A 15,748-nucleotide genomic window follows, 5' to 3' on the forward strand; every position below is an offset into this window, starting at 1 on the left:
GCCGAGCGGTATCGTCGTTCTGCTCCTGCCAGGCTTCCCTACTCACGCACCCTCTGCCCAACCATGGAACCAGGTAAGTGTTGCACCGCACACTCAGACCCCGCTTCGGCCCGTTCATGAGCCGCCTGAGCCGGGTCCCTGTGTTCCACCTCTCTGCCCCACTGTGGGTATGTCGGTGGTTCCGCTGGTCTCACTTACAAGGTATCTGGGAGCTCCTTCGGACCATCAGACTCAGCTATGCAATTCAGTTTGCCTGGCGTCCCCCCAAATTCAGGGGTATCCTCTTCACATCAGTAAAGGCAGCCAATGCTCATGTCTTGTGTGTGGAGATCGCAGTCCTACTGGCGAACGACACGATAGAGCCGGTCCCTCCAGCCAATATGAAGACGGGGTTTAGCAGCCTCTACTTCATTGTACCCAAGAAAGGTGACGGGTTACAACCAATCTTGGACCTGCGTGTCTTGAACCGGGCCCTTCACAGGCTACCATTCAAGATGTTGACACAGAAATGCATCTTCGGGTGAATCCGTCCCCGAGATTGGTTTGCAGTAGGGCTGCAACTAACGATTATTTTAATAATCGATTAATCTGTCGATTATTTTTTCGATTAATCGATGAATCGGATAAAAAACAAAAAAGCAAGAAAAACATTCATTTCCAACCCTTTATTCAAGCAGCGATCAACCTGAAGGACGCGTACTTTCATGTCTCGATCCTTCCGTGAAACAGACCCTTTCGGTGGTTTGCGTTCGTAGGATGAGCATATCAATACAAGGTCCTGCCCTTCAGGCTGTCCCTGTCCCCTCGTGTCTTCACGACACGGTCCAGCTGATTTGGAGACATTTCGGAGTCACTCAGGTAGAGCTGTTTGCCTCTATAACAGACCTGACCGAGGGAACACTCGGCACGGACGCACTGGCACACAGCTGGCCGCGGGGCCTGCACAAATATGCGTTTCCCCCAGTGAACCTTCTTGCACAGACACTGTGTAAAGTCAGGGAGGACGGGGAGCAGGTCTTGCTCGTTGCGCCCTACTGGCCCAACCAGACCTGGTTCCCGGAACTGATGCGCCTCGTGACAGCCTCTCTCTGGTGGATTCCTCTGAGGAAGAATCTACATTCTCAGAGACAGGGCACCCTGTGGCACCCGCGTCCGGACCTCTGGAAACTCCATGTCTGGTCCCTGGATGTGACGCAGAGGTTCTAGGTGACCTACCTCAAGAGGTAGTGGACACCATTACTTCGGCGCGAGCACCGTCTACGAGACACGTTTACGCCTTGAAGTGGAACCTGTTCGTCGAGTGGTGTTCTTCTCACTGAGAGGACCCCCGGAGATGCCCGATCAGAGTCGTGCTTTCCTTTCTGCAGCAAGTGTTGGAGTGAAGGCTGTCTTCCTCCATCCTTAAAGTCTATGTTGCTGCTATTTCCACCCATCACGACCCCATGGAGGGGAAGACGGTAGGGAAACACGACCTGATCATCAGGTTCCTTAGGGGGCGAGAAGGTTGAACCCTCCTCGTTCTCCCTCTATACCCACCTGGTACCTGACTCTGATGCTCAGAGCACTCCAGCAGGGCACATTTGAGCCTTTGCAGTCAGTCGAGCTAAAGTTTCTCTCAATGGAAACTCTGCTCCTGGTTGCATTGGCCTCCATCAAGAGGGTAGGGGACCTGCATGGCTTTTCAGTTGACGAATGGTGCCTAGAGTTTGGGCTGGCTGACTCTCAGGTAACTCTGAGACCTGGCCTGGCTATGTGCACAAGGTTCCTACCACGCCCTTCAGGGATCAGGTAGTGAGCCTGCAAGTGCTGCCCCCCGGAGGAGGCAGACCCAGCTCTAGCTTTGCTCTGTCCCGTCTGCACTTTAAGATTGTACGTAGGCCAGACACAAAGCTACAGAGCAGCTCTTTGTCTCTTACGGAGGCCGGCAGAAGGGGAATGCCGTCTCCAAGCAGAGGATGGCCCACTGGATAGTGGATGTCATCGCCCTGCTTATCAGGCACAAGGTGTGCCCTGCCCGCTCAGGTTGTGAGCTCACTCTACTAGGAGTGTTGCATTCTCCTGGGCGCTGGCTCGTGGTGCTTCGCTGACAGATATTTGTAGACCTGCGGGCTGGTGACCCCCAACACGTTCGCTAGATTCTATAGCCTCCGTTTTGAGCTGGTATCCTCCTGTGTTCTCACCTCAAATGGGTAGAAGCACCGAGAGGCCCCCGGCTTAGTGTCGGCTTACTATTTCACAAATCGTGATACTTGCTGCAGAATGTCTGTACTGTAGACCCTGTAGAACTCCTCCATCACCCTCTGCAGCCAAAAGTGGCGGAGCGTCTGGCGCCAGGCCCTCATTTGATGAATCCATGAGAACCGGTAGAGTAGTGACCTAAGTGGATCCCATATGTGTTTTCTTCCACGGTATAGCTTAAGCCAGTGTTTCCCTGGCAGACTTCTCCGCCATCCCTGCAAGGGGGTTATAACCACCTCTAAATCTTCCATATGTACAAAGGCCCTAAGGAGTTAATCCATATGTGTAAGTGCCACCTGAAACCTCATTCGGGAAGGATGGGGCTTCCGCAACGTTCCTGTTCCAAATAGAACTGGTACATTTTCCCAGTGTTATCCAATCTCACTGAGTGGGTAGTGCTAAGACAACAGTGACTGGCCTTTCAGTTGCGAGCCCTGGCCTATACCCAAAGGGGCACAGGAGGCTTGCACAGGACACTGGAAGGGGCAGCATCCGTGGCTCTTTGGTAGGGATTCCAAGTTCGTCGGTCATCGACGTGACATCGAAAGTGACGACTGAAAGGGAACGTCTCTGTTAGGTATGTAACCCATGTTACCTGAAGGAGGGAACGGAGACATCACGTCCTGTTGCCACAGTTGCTGTACCACCGATGAGCGGCTGGGTCACCGGCTCGGCTCCTCAGCGAAAACCTGAGTATGCGTTGCACCTGCTGCCTATTTATACTCGTACTGCGATCAGCGGCAACTGGATGCAATCATCGCATGCCAATGTGCATTGGCTCGTTTAGTTTACTCTCAAAGTGGATTAGTCTCTCTGGCGAGATTTCCAATTCATTGGTCATCAACATGATGTCTCCGTTCCCTCCTTCAGGGAACGAGGGTTACATACGTAACTGAGAGGTTTCTGTTCAACAGGCCAAAAGAAGTCCAATAAAGTGCATTCATCCATAATAAAAAGTGCCTCACACGGCTCAGGGGGGAGAATAAAGGCCTCCTGTAGCGAATCGATGCGTTCTTGAAAGAAACATATCCATATTTAAAATGTTATAACCACTTTTCTGTAGCTTGCGCTGTCGTACGCGGAAGCTATTCTGGGCGGATGACATAGGACGTATGCGTAGCGCATGCACCGGTGAGAATATGCTAATCTCGTGAAAACCAAAGTTTTTTAATAGGAGCAAAGAAAGCAAAGTTTCCTTACTTTAGCAAAAGAAAACCAGTCTCCTCTTGGCTTATATCGAAATCCTCTAACATTTTTCTTTACAAATCCTCGTTTGTACTTCTAATTCGTGACCGGTGTTTTGTTTTGTTTTCTCCTCTTTGCTTCCGCGTTTTTTAGGGGAAGTCGTGGCAGTTAGAGCAAGCTACAGAAAAGTGGTTATAACTCTCTAAATATGGATATGTTCATTAGAAAAATGCATCGATTCACTACAGGAGGCCTTTATTTACCCCCCGGAGCCGTGTGAGGCACTTTTTATTATGGATGGATGCGCTTTATTGGACTTCTTTTGGACTGTTGAACAGAAACACCTGCCCACTGCCATTATAAAGCTTGGAAGGGCCAGGACATTTTTAAATATAACTCCGATTGGATTCGTCTAAAGGAGAGTCATATACACATAGAATGGCTTGAGGGTGAGTAAATCATGGGCTAATTTTCATTTTTGGGTGAAATATCCCTTTAAACTAAGTAATTTTTAGATGACTGTTTAAAGGGTTACTCCACCCCAAATTGAAAATTTTGTCATTAATCACTTACCCCCATGTCGTTCCAAACCCGTAAAAGCTTCGTTCGTCTTCGGAACACAATTTAAGATATTTTGGATGAAAGCCGGGAGGCTTTTGACTGTCCCATTGACGGCCAAGTAAATAACACTGTCAAGGCCCAGAAAAGTATGAAAGACATCGTCAAAATAGTCCATCTGCCATCAGTGGTTCAATCTGAATTTTATGAAGTGACGAGAATACTTTTTGTACGCGAAGAAAACAAAAATAACGACTTTATTCAACAATTTGTCTCCTCCGCGTCAACTGTTAGCACCATTTTGGAGAGTATCCACTGAACGTAAACTGCGTACACTGTTCTACTTGTCTGTGTCAGCCGCACCACACTTGTCTGTGTCAGCCGCACCACACACATGGGGGTAAGTGATTAATGACAAAATTTTCATTTTGGGGTGGAGTAACCCTTTAAGCTAATTACAATTACCCACTAACCTATGCACTTTAAATGATTACATTACTGTATGTCATATGCTATTTAACTTAATTACTAACTATACATTTAATTTAACTTAAATTATCACAATAAATCTAATTAAATTGAGAAAAATAGTCATAAAGACTACATTTCGAACATATTTAGGCATATTAAATAAAAAACACCACTATGTGAACATGTTTGTTGTTGAAATTGAAAGCAGCTAATGCTTTACTCTCACTCATTACATTAATTTGTACTGTACATGTGCATCTGTGCCTTCCAGGTGGAACAGCTGCAAGCAGAATAAACAGGCAGCTAATAATCGCGCAGCCACAGCCAATCAGACACCATCTCCAGAGGGAGAGAAGCTGCACAGTGACAGCGGCATCTCAGTGGACAGCCAGAGTCTGCAGGAGCAGCAAGCGCAGACACAGACGCAGGCACAGGCCCACACACAGCTGCATGCAGCAGAGCAGATCGGTAAGATCACCAGTCTAAATAATAAAAAGTTAGTTTCAAACACATTGGCCCCTAATGCAAGCTATTGGTTGAGTCAGCGTCGCTTTGTACTGTGTATTTTACAAATATACTCCCATACCTCTCACTTCTTTTGTGTGTATCTTTAGTATATCTCTCTCCCTGTCCCATCTCCCCATTCTCTCTCATATCTTTCTTTTACTTTACACTATCTTATACACTTGGCATTTCCATGTAAGGCTGGGTGTGGATGACACAACTGACGTTTATCATTCAGATCTTAAAAGAAACACACAAGTTGAGAACTGCATAGATATACATGCACAAACCCTGAAAATAAACCAAAGCGGTGCTTTCATACATTCCAGGGAAATCTCTAAATCGCTTGTGTGCTGTTCAATAATATTTAAAAGACCACGAGACGGTGGTGATTACAGTTCACTAGTTCCCTCACATAGGACTGACGCCATAGGGACGGGACAGTATTACAGCTCAACAATAAAGTGGGCATGTTGATTCAACCTTCTGCAAAGTGCAGAGATGGATGTTAAACATCTTCACTGGGGACAAACGGTCTCAGTTGGAAGAGCATTAAATATATGCATATCACTGGATGAAATGGATTCAGCACAAAAAACGCATTTAAAAGTCCAGTGTAACTTTCGCACCACTAGTGGATCCAAAAGGAACTGCAGATAATAACAATCGTTGCAAAAGAGATTTCCCAAGCACTATATCCGTCTTGCCTTGTTTGGAGAGAGAGAAAAAAAGAAAAAGAAAATCCAGTAATGCAAGAGCATAAAATGTCGAAAATGGTGTGCTATAAGTTGTCTTCAACTAAACAGACAAAACAAAATTATCAAATGGTGCTTTTGAGGAAGAACTAATCACTGTTTTTTCTATGTGACTAAGGCCTGGAAATATCACAGAACAGAGAAATGAAAGATCATATTAATGGCATCAGCATAGTCTATTTACAAAGAGAGGTTAGTACATAGAACAGTTTATTAAATATTAAAATGTCAAATACCTATGTTCCGCACAACTGTGTGTGTGTGTGTGTGAGAGAGAGAAAGAGAGAAAGTACAGCCTGAGTGAATCACTACTGATAAAAGCACCTTCTTAATGAATAAATAAATAGCAGCATTTTAATTTGCATTTATTGAACACGGTTCTATGAGCCAAGAGCATTGTGTTAACCTCACTGTCATATATCAGTCCATTCTGAAAGAAAGAAAGAAAGAAAGAAAGATAGAAAAAAAGAAAGAAAGAAAGAAAGAAAGAAAGAAAGAAAGAAAGGCCTACAGGCTTTTATGAAAGACATGGTCAGACGACTGAGTTCAGACCCGATTTAGACGAGGGAGAAAAACAGTTAGTCTTGGGTTTTAGAGATGAGACTTGTCACGTTCTTGAGAGGGTGCAACAGTGCATCATGGGAGCTGGGTGGTGAATAGTGATGGGTTTGGGGGGAGGAGATGCAACCTTTGCAAAGAAACAGGAAAACAAAAACAAGAGTGTCAGAAATGTTTTTTTTTTATACGTTTAATGGAATGGGGAAAGTAATGAAAATGGGGTGCTTTTCTGTCATCATTTACTCACAGTTATATGCTCTAAATTTGTATGACTTTCTTTCTTCTGTGGAAGAAAGTGAACGATCCCTTTAATGTGTAAAATAGCATTTATTTTTTCTTTCTTTTGATTTTGGGATGAAATATGATCTGGACATTTTCTTGATGAGTTTTCTGAGTTTCATCCATGTGGCTTTTAGTTCATTTCTATGCAGTTTATCTTCTCATCAACATTTGCTTGCTCTCCACTAGCGTCCCACAGTCACAGTGGCAGATGCTGTCAGTCTAAACACACACACACACACACACACACACACACACACATATAATGCAACAGAATAGGTGTGATTATTCCATCAGGTCTTTCTGGCAATCCCTCCTTTATTACTCAAATGTGGCTACTGTAAACACAGAGGCGCCAGTTGTAAACAAATTAGTGCCAAGGGTCTCACTGTCTATAGCTTCAGTCATCAATGCCCACACTTAGTGATCAACGTTTTGTGCTTGGGTCTTCCATTACACCATCTGTCTCCTAATACAGTACATCATAAACATTTATTTTTTATTTGATCATTATAAATAATGCTTAGAAGTCTTTTTTTTTTAATTGATGTATCAGTGCACTTTTTGAATAAAATTAACTATGGGGTTTAAAATGACCAAATTTGAAAGCTTTTAGAAGGTTTAAAAAGCCACTGCCACTTTGGCTAAAGAAACATCAATGTCAGTATAGCCAGACCTTTATCAAATTGCATCAAGTCCCCATTGCATCTTATTATGATCAAGAACCGCCTACTTAAACGCAAAGGGTGTGTCTGAATGACAAGTAAATACATCTCATTTTAGTTTTTACATGTTGTTTAGGGACAGGTTTACCTAAAATAGTCAAATCTGCAGAAAATTCAATAGAATCAGATTGAAACGGCAGATTTTTGGATAGCACCTTGTGGTTTTGGTGTGCAAAACACTTTAGATGGTCAGTGAACATGGGCAGTCTGTTTAAGTCTGGAGAAATATGCACTGGCCAGACAGTCTGACAGTAAGACTGGCTCATTAGGAGCTGTTGTATGACAAATCGCAGGATGACTTTAGACGTACTGGCGCGCCAGTGCCTGCGTTTTTTTGATCTACCAACAAGCTGCTAATAAGCATTAGCTACAAATGTTTGCCGCTGCTTCTATGGAATCATTAAAACATCCAGACGACCCATAGTGGGCCTCATTTATGAAATGAACGTACGACAGAAAATTGGGCGTACGGTCATTTCAACGCAAAACTTGGAATTGATCAATATGGACGTGAGCGGTGGCTACGATAAAATCTCACGTCTGGTCTCAGCTCATGTACGCGCATCTGGTGGAGAATTCGAGAATGACAGCATTTTGTTCATTTTTCTTTTCCTGACCGTCAAACGAAGCAAGATTAGAATGTCTTTTTTTTTTCATACAGGGCTTTAGCTTTATATGCGCGAATAGCAGCGTAAACAAGACCATGAGGACTCAATCTTCACATCATGCACCTGCCGCGCTTCTGTGAAAGAAGAAAAACAGAAATTAAGTCTTTAAAAGGAATAAAATAAATAGGATCACACAAAATAAATAATAGGCTATAATATAATTAACAGATTAACGAAAGGAAAAAAACCCCACTGCAACAAGTATATAGGCTACGCTCGTTTTTGTGACACTCTTAATGCATTTTATTTATTTTCTTTATATCTTTATTTGATTAAATCCATCTGATCGCACAGGCGCCTTACGTACACACAAACAACATTAGTTCTACCGTTGCCTGACATTTCAGCCATTCATCATCAAACTAAAATGCAGTCAAAAAGTTACACTGTTTATTTTAAAACTTTAAATTATTTGTTGTAGAGTGAGGAGAACTTAATAGGCTGTTTATATTTACCAGTATTTTAATATACCTAAATTACATCAATTAATGCAGCCTAATTGTTTACAATTACAAGGTTAATGGGTGTTTTTGGAGTAAGATCAATTTCTCTATCATGAAATGACTTCCTCTTTTTGGCCGGGTTTCGTTTCTACGTGTCGTAAACTCTAGGGGCGAGGGTTCTAAACCAGGATGTTTTTAAGGGCGTGATATGCAAATGACGATTGTTTTCAGCCGCCACATTTTTCAACGTGCGATCATTCATATGATGAGATTGGCGGCATACGAATGTTTCATGAATCACATGTGAACTCTGTCGTAAGTTGATTTGTGCGCACAGATCTGCACTCGTTTCTACGTTAGATTGATAAATGAGGCCCAGTGTGTTCAGAAATATGTGCAGATGTATTTGTTTTTTATCTAATAGGGCAAACTTGTTAAAGCACCCAAGAGGCCAGTGAATGTGCTGCAGAATCGGCAGTTCCTGTCTGTACATATCTCTTCATTTTACTCTTAGTTAGAATCACTGGTCTCTGTTGTCTGTTGCTGTCAATTAGGAATGACAAATAACTTGATTAACTGTTGTAAATATGCTGTCAGTAGTTCAGCAGGAGTTACTAACAAACCGTCAGCAGTTAATGCTAGTATACCAGTGTTTATATTTCCAGAGAGGAAGCTCTGTCACTCTCTAGCAGTTCTTACTCTCGCAAGCTTTCACTAGACTCTAGGGAATGAACGAATGGATGACTGGATATCAGAGGAGATGGATGAAGGTGAAAGGGTATTTCATTTTTTAAAGGAATTCAGGCTTCTTCGGTTTTGGCACTTGTGATTGCATGGATCCACACTTTGCTCAACATGAAGATCAGTCACGCCAACTGCCAAGGTCTGAGCGGCTAATCAGGAGAGTCGGGACAATTCCCGTCGGGCTGTGCATCATTTGAGCTGTTCGAAGGCTGGACGGCATGAACCATAGCAAATTTCAGGCATTCTGCTATCTTTCTGATATCACTCTATGCTCTTCTTCCTTTCTATATATACCTTTCAGATTCATTCTCATCCATCGAAATGCCTTTTCCCTTATATTAATGCACATATAAGGTTTAACACTGATATTTGGAGCTTTTTGTCTTCGTGTTATTCCAAACCTGTGTGACTTACTTTCTTCTGTGAAATACTAAAGATATTTCAAAAGAGACATTAAAAAAAAAATCTAAATATTTTTAATCTGTTTCACAGAAGAAAGTCAGTCACACAGATTTGGAATAACACGAAGGTGAGTAAATCATGTAAATTTTCATTTTCATGAGTGAACTATCCTTTTAAAGGTACATGTCCCTCGCCTAACTAACTATTCAAATTTGGAACAGTTTAAGAATTTTCTTTGCATGAGTTTTTTTATTTTTTAAATGAGTCAAAATCACATACAGTCCATTGCGTTCTGTATATGTGCCTTTGCATATAGTGGGCATAATATTGTTGAACTATATTTAACTATGACAGAAGCTGCTACTTTGAAATATTATGTTTACTATTTGCCTACGCACATTTTCTCACACTTTCTCAGTGCTCTCAGAGTTGCTCTTGAGCGTAACGTTTGGACAGAACTACCCTCGGTAGGCCGAGAGAATGTGATTTCAAAATACCGCATCCCCTGCTGAGGACACTTAAAATGTAGGACGCCTCTCATGAGACAAAAGACTGTAGCATTTCCAGGTTTGACAGAAAGTGTGCATAGAGTATGATAAACATTCCCCAGTTTGATAGACATGTGCTTTTGGGTTATCCCCCAAAATTGTAAATGTGCTTTTACTGAGTGGTAGCTACAGTAATTCCTTTTTTATATACTGCTTGTGTATAGTGTACATATGCACAGTTTACTTCATATGGATTGAGTCCTAGATTTTTAGACTGGTCTTGGCACTTCTTACCCCATTCAAACAAATTGTATCTACATTTTTTTAGTCTAATTGCAAAATAGACTTTTGTTTCTACAATGGGTGGGTGTGGCTACAGTTTTCTCCTTAGACTGCTATGATGTCATAGACTGCTATGGGAAAAAGTTTTTTTGCTATTACACAAATGGCACAGCTCTGAATTGCTCCAGACACAAAACGGTACCTCAGAGCTAAAAGCCTACTTGCAGCATTCCGGAACTGTTTCCATGGCATCCCACAATTGACAACAGATTGAAGGGTTAGTGGGAAAATGAGGCATTTGTGTCTCAGGCTGAATGTAGTAGTGATTGCAGTTAAATGGTTAGGGCAGGCAGAGGGGAACGGGATGCTCAGAGCTCCAGGGGGACTGCTCGCTGCTCGCCTCAAACCGGCTAAAAATGGAACCTGCATGTCATTTAGTGAGAAACTTTTCCTCAAGCATTTCATTTTGACATGAAATAAGGCAGTGCATAATATTTATCTTTAACCCTCTGGTATTGTTCATTTGGGAGTCACACTTGTGTTGTTCACAGTCAAAAGTGACCGGACAAATGAAATTTTGAAAATGAAAACAAATGAAAAAAAATTTTTCTTTCAGTGAAATCAATGTAATATATTTTTGTTCAATAATATTTTTTCTTTTTTTATTTCGTATTGTGTGAGAATTATAAAAAAATGATGATCACATTTTCAATGAAAATAATACCTTTTTTTCTAATATGTGACCCGTGCTGGCAAAATGAGTCGGAATGCGCACGGTCTAATATTGAGCTACAGGCAAAAGAAGTGAAAAATGTCAGTTTTGGTCAAATTTGAGGTTTTCACAAAAATGAGTTCATTAAGCCCTGTTTTAGTGATACAATGCTTCAAATAATAATTAAACATCTAAAATGATCTTTATTTGTAAGTTTTCTGAGAGGAGTACCTTTTTCTCTGCTCACTTCTGGACGACTGCTGCTGCTTCTTACCACAAGTTGTAGGATAGCCTATATCGTTGCAAAGCGCAGCATTCCAGCTTTATAAATATTCATAGCGAATTCTGTATGACATGAGTCTGAACCAGTAAAATATGTTTTTCAACCCCATGCTGATAAAAAACAAAACGATCGTGCTGACTGACATTTGCAAAGCGCGTGCATAAGACGTGCCTCTCTGAGAGCGTGCAATCTCCCTATAAATACATTATTGCTAAATATGTCTTGGCGAGATTCACACAAAAATAATCTGTTATGTCTTACATGAACGTTTAGTTAATGGTTGGGGAAAAATCTGATGTGTAACATTATATTAGATCCATGCATTACAGTAGGTCACAATATTGATCTGTCTCGATGTTAATCAAACATTAAAAGAAAAGACGGAATCATTCGCTACTCTTGATTAAACTACAGTTTATTTGCATCTTTGTATATTATTTTTAATAACAAAGATAAAATAAAAAAAACAGCTATATTGTGATTAATAATATAGTAATTGTTATTAAGAAAAGAATTGGAGGAAAATATGCAAGGTTGCTCTGTGATTTTGCTTTGGAACCTTCAGAAAACTTTAACTCAATTTTTCTCAAAATTGACTTTGCTGACTCTATCGCCTTCAAACAGCTGTAGTGCAGTGATTTTTTGTCCGATTCCAACAAGTTATACAGTATATAATTTTGAAGGTATTTTAATGTTGAATGTGAAAATGAAGAGAACTCATTTTTGAAAATTTGCTCATTCCGACTCATTTTGCCAGCACAGGTCACATATTTTTTTATTACTTTTCAATTATGGCAGTATTTCATTTTAAAATAGAGACAATGCCTTTATAATCCAAATTTTTTTGAGTAAAAAAAAAAAAAAAAACTTGTGTAATTCCATGGTTTAGCCACTAGATTCCTATATAGCTCTATATAAAAGGCTTTTAAATTCTCTAGTTGTTTTTAGACATAAATACTTTTGTTTTAAGTTGTGGATTTGGATTTATATTTAGACATTCTTTTGACAAAGAATTTTGATTAAGACAACCTTTTGTAAAGGTTTAGATTTTTTTTGTTTGAAATGTTGGTTTGAAATGTCAGTTTTTGCATTCATTTTACTAGTCAAACCTGAACACAAAGAAAGACATTTTATACACATAACATCAAAGTTCAACAAAAATGAAATGAATGCTTTATCAGAGGTTAATTAATCTTATTTCAACCTCTTATTTGAGTCTTCTGACTCAATTTTGCCATATTATTACAGCCACACCAGTTCATCTGTGTGTGTATAATAGTGTGTTGTGTGTGTGTGTCTATGAGTGTGTTTGAGTGTGTGTGTCTGTTTTATACTCTTGATATCTGTTTTGCACTCTTGATATTTTAGTGTCATTCCTTCATTGCATCAGTTAACACAAAAATATTAAGCAGCACGACTGTTTTCAACATTGATGATGACAATAAATCAGCAGCAAATCAGCATATTAGTATGATTTCTGAAAGATCATGTGACACTGAATACTGTAGTAATGATGCTGAACCTTCAGCTTTGTCATCACAGGAATAAAAATACATTTTAAAATATATTAAAACAGAAAATTATAATATTTAACAATATTACTGCTTTACTATATATATATACAGTATATATATATTACTCTATATACAGTATATATATATATATATATATAAATTCAGTCTTGGTTAGCATAAGAGACTTCTTTCTGGAATGAATGAATGAATGAATGAATGAATGACCAACCTCAAACTTTTATGTGTATTTGCAAAAAAAAATTATTCGTGTGCACTATTAATCCTGTATAGAGAAATTTTATGCAGTCAATTAAGTAATCTGGGACAAATCAGCACTATTTAATTAAAATGCAGTTACAGGAACAAGTGTTTAAAATGAATCCTTTGAATGAACCAGCTCGCTAAAATGAATTGTCAAAGCCAGAAAAGAAAATGATTTAAATTAGTAAATAATAAAACCGTAAACAATAAATTAGTATAGTTGCTAAGTCCCAAACTTTACTGCTTGAAGAATTTAACCATGAACCACTTACATTTTCTTTCTCTTTATTCCTCTAGTGGTGAGAGTGGATGGAGGGGCTCAGCCTGACTCCCCCCCACCTCAGGCCTAACCAGTGCGGAAAAGAATGCTACGTTATCAACAGTAAAGAGAGGATGAGAGGTTGGAGTGAAGGAAACAAGGAAGCAGAAAGAGGAGAATGGAGGAGTGAAGCCATGACGGCCATCCAGCAAGGGATGCAGAGACAAGAACTTCGATCCTTTTGAACCCAGCATGGACAATTCATTGATGAGCTGGTTCAACAGCACCAGTGGATCCACATCAGCGATAAGACTCACTGGCTTAAAATAGCTACTTCTAAATAAGCAGAAGCCTATTACCCTGAAGAAAGTTCACCATAATGCATACTGAAACCCACCACAAACTCTGATGAATGTTTAACATATACTGGGTTTCTCAGATGTATTAATGCGCCCTTGTGGCACAAACTCTGGATGTCCTGGGCTTCACAAGAGGACGTAAATAGACGCTATCACAGGCTTCACAGATAACGCGCAATTTAGCAGCTGCACCATGGTTCCTTGATCTGGAGCCTTCTGCCTGATCTAATAAGGATTTTGTTTTTGCCTTATCTTTGAAGTATTAATAGATTTTTTTCTATAACATCAAGGCCCTTTATTTAATCAGAAGTGTACACATTTTCATTCAGCCGTTTCCAGGTATGTGTTCAAACTTTGTTGGGTTGTATGCATAACTACCAGTCGCTGTCTAGTTTCAAAGCAGCTGATCTCAGGTCAGCGTTTGTTGACAACAATGCACGACTGTGACATTTGCTGACCTTTAATAATGTAATGACTCAGATCTCTACTTAGCTCGCCTTCCTTTTTCTCTCCTTCACAACCTTTTCTCTATATAACACACACATGGCGTGTCATATTCCCTGCCTTCCTCTAGTTACTGCAGTTTAGGTTTCATTGCCTAGATCTTCTCGCCTTACCTCTTCAGAAATCTGAGTCACAATGCAGACAGAAACCAGAACTGAAAGAGCTACAGAACTATTTTCATGCCATCATGCACTCCTAGCAGTAACCACCATGTTTATGTCCTGCCATTAATTCAGCCATACCATTTTTCAGGTTTGATAGGGATTTGGTGGGGATTCAACTTAGCAGCACAGGTTTGATAATGATTCCAGTAATGATTCTTGTAGTACTTTTGAGGAAACTTTATCGACCCCTTTAATAATTTGTCTTAACTATTTATTAAACAGAAACTATGTTTTGCTAATATATAGTTACTTTAATTTGAAGACTTAAAACTCAAAATGTGTAACTTTAACTACATATTGTCAAATGAATAACTAGTAACTACACTGACTTAAGTCTCACAAGCCTTAAATTAACAAACCAATCTTAATGTTTTATTTTAAAAGTTTGTTCATTGACAATTCATATACAATTAGAGAAGATTATCTTACAGCGGCCAATACTAGGATCTCCCCAGCATATTTTCCAAGTTCCTCTTTTAAAATCCTTTTCTTAAACTGTACAATCATTGACTCTTACTGTAGCTCTTGATAAGTCGTCTGTCTAGGTTTTCATCATCTTTTGTCACCACATTTGCTCTTTCTTTCTTACTCTCAGTCTTGGCTACATGATTCATTCTATGAATGCCGATGCAGATTCAGATGCTATAATGTGGTTTGAATTACTCAACCATCTTAGCAGTAATGTGCTGGAAGCTGTCATGATCGCTGCGAAAAACAGAGCTGGTCTTAGGATGCGTCACTGACCTGGACTAAGGGGTAATAAGAAGTACTTTAACATTATTATATGAGCTTTAAAGTAAATGGGAATGATCTAACCAAACAAACAAGTTAACACTCAACAACAACAAAATAGAACAGCTAAAAGTAGTCATTTGCTTCCTGTTTTTTATCCATCCAATGGATATTGCACTTGTAAATAGACGTTAGGGATCTAACACAGATATTCCATATCGCATCCACACACACAGTATCTAATGGACTGTCTTTCGTTGCATTTCTAATGTGCTCACTGTCAGGCTCTGGAATAAACATGAGAGGCATTAGTGAGACATTCCTGTCAGGCAGGTAGTAATTACCCCTGAAGCCTTCTGTTTCTCTTCCCCACAGTCAGTTCACTCTCCTGGGGCTCTGCTCTGCTCAGCTTCCCTTCCCTGGAGCTCTGCCTCTCCATTCAGGGACTCACCATCCAACTTTTTTGCTCTCAGCTCCACTAATATTCCTGCACTCTTAAAAATAAAAAGTTGTTTTCACAGCGATGCAATAGAAGAACTATTTCGGGTTCCTTAAAGAACCTTTTAGCCATCAGGTTCCCCGCCCCCCCCCCCAGTGTTAAAAATATTTTAATTACCTAAAGAAACTTTTTCCACTATAAAGGGTCTTTTGTGCAATGCA

At 40.2% G+C, this 15,748-nt stretch overlaps 1 protein-coding gene across 1 annotated transcript in view; it reads left to right on the plus strand.

Annotated features, from left to right (window-relative positions):
• Window positions 1-13,919, plus strand: part of LOC107689096 (tumor necrosis factor receptor superfamily member 16-like) — a 40,970-nt gene extending 27,051 nt beyond the window's left edge. The window contains exons 6-7 of the mRNA XM_016487002.1: window positions 4,724-4,920; window positions 13,368-13,919. Coding sequence (XP_016342488.1) covers window positions 4,724-4,920; window positions 13,368-13,420 — 250 coding nt within the window. The 3' untranslated portion in view covers window positions 13,421-13,919. The remainder of the gene's footprint in view (window positions 1-4,723; window positions 4,921-13,367) is intronic.
• Window positions 13,920-15,748: the final 1,829 nt, after the last annotated feature.

Source organism: Sinocyclocheilus anshuiensis, unplaced genomic scaffold, assembly GCF_001515605.1.
Source record: "Sinocyclocheilus anshuiensis isolate Anshui unplaced genomic scaffold, SAMN03320099.WGS_v1.1 scaffold653, whole genome shotgun sequence".
Lineage (NCBI taxonomy): Eukaryota > Metazoa > Chordata > Actinopteri > Cypriniformes > Cyprinidae > Sinocyclocheilus > Sinocyclocheilus anshuiensis.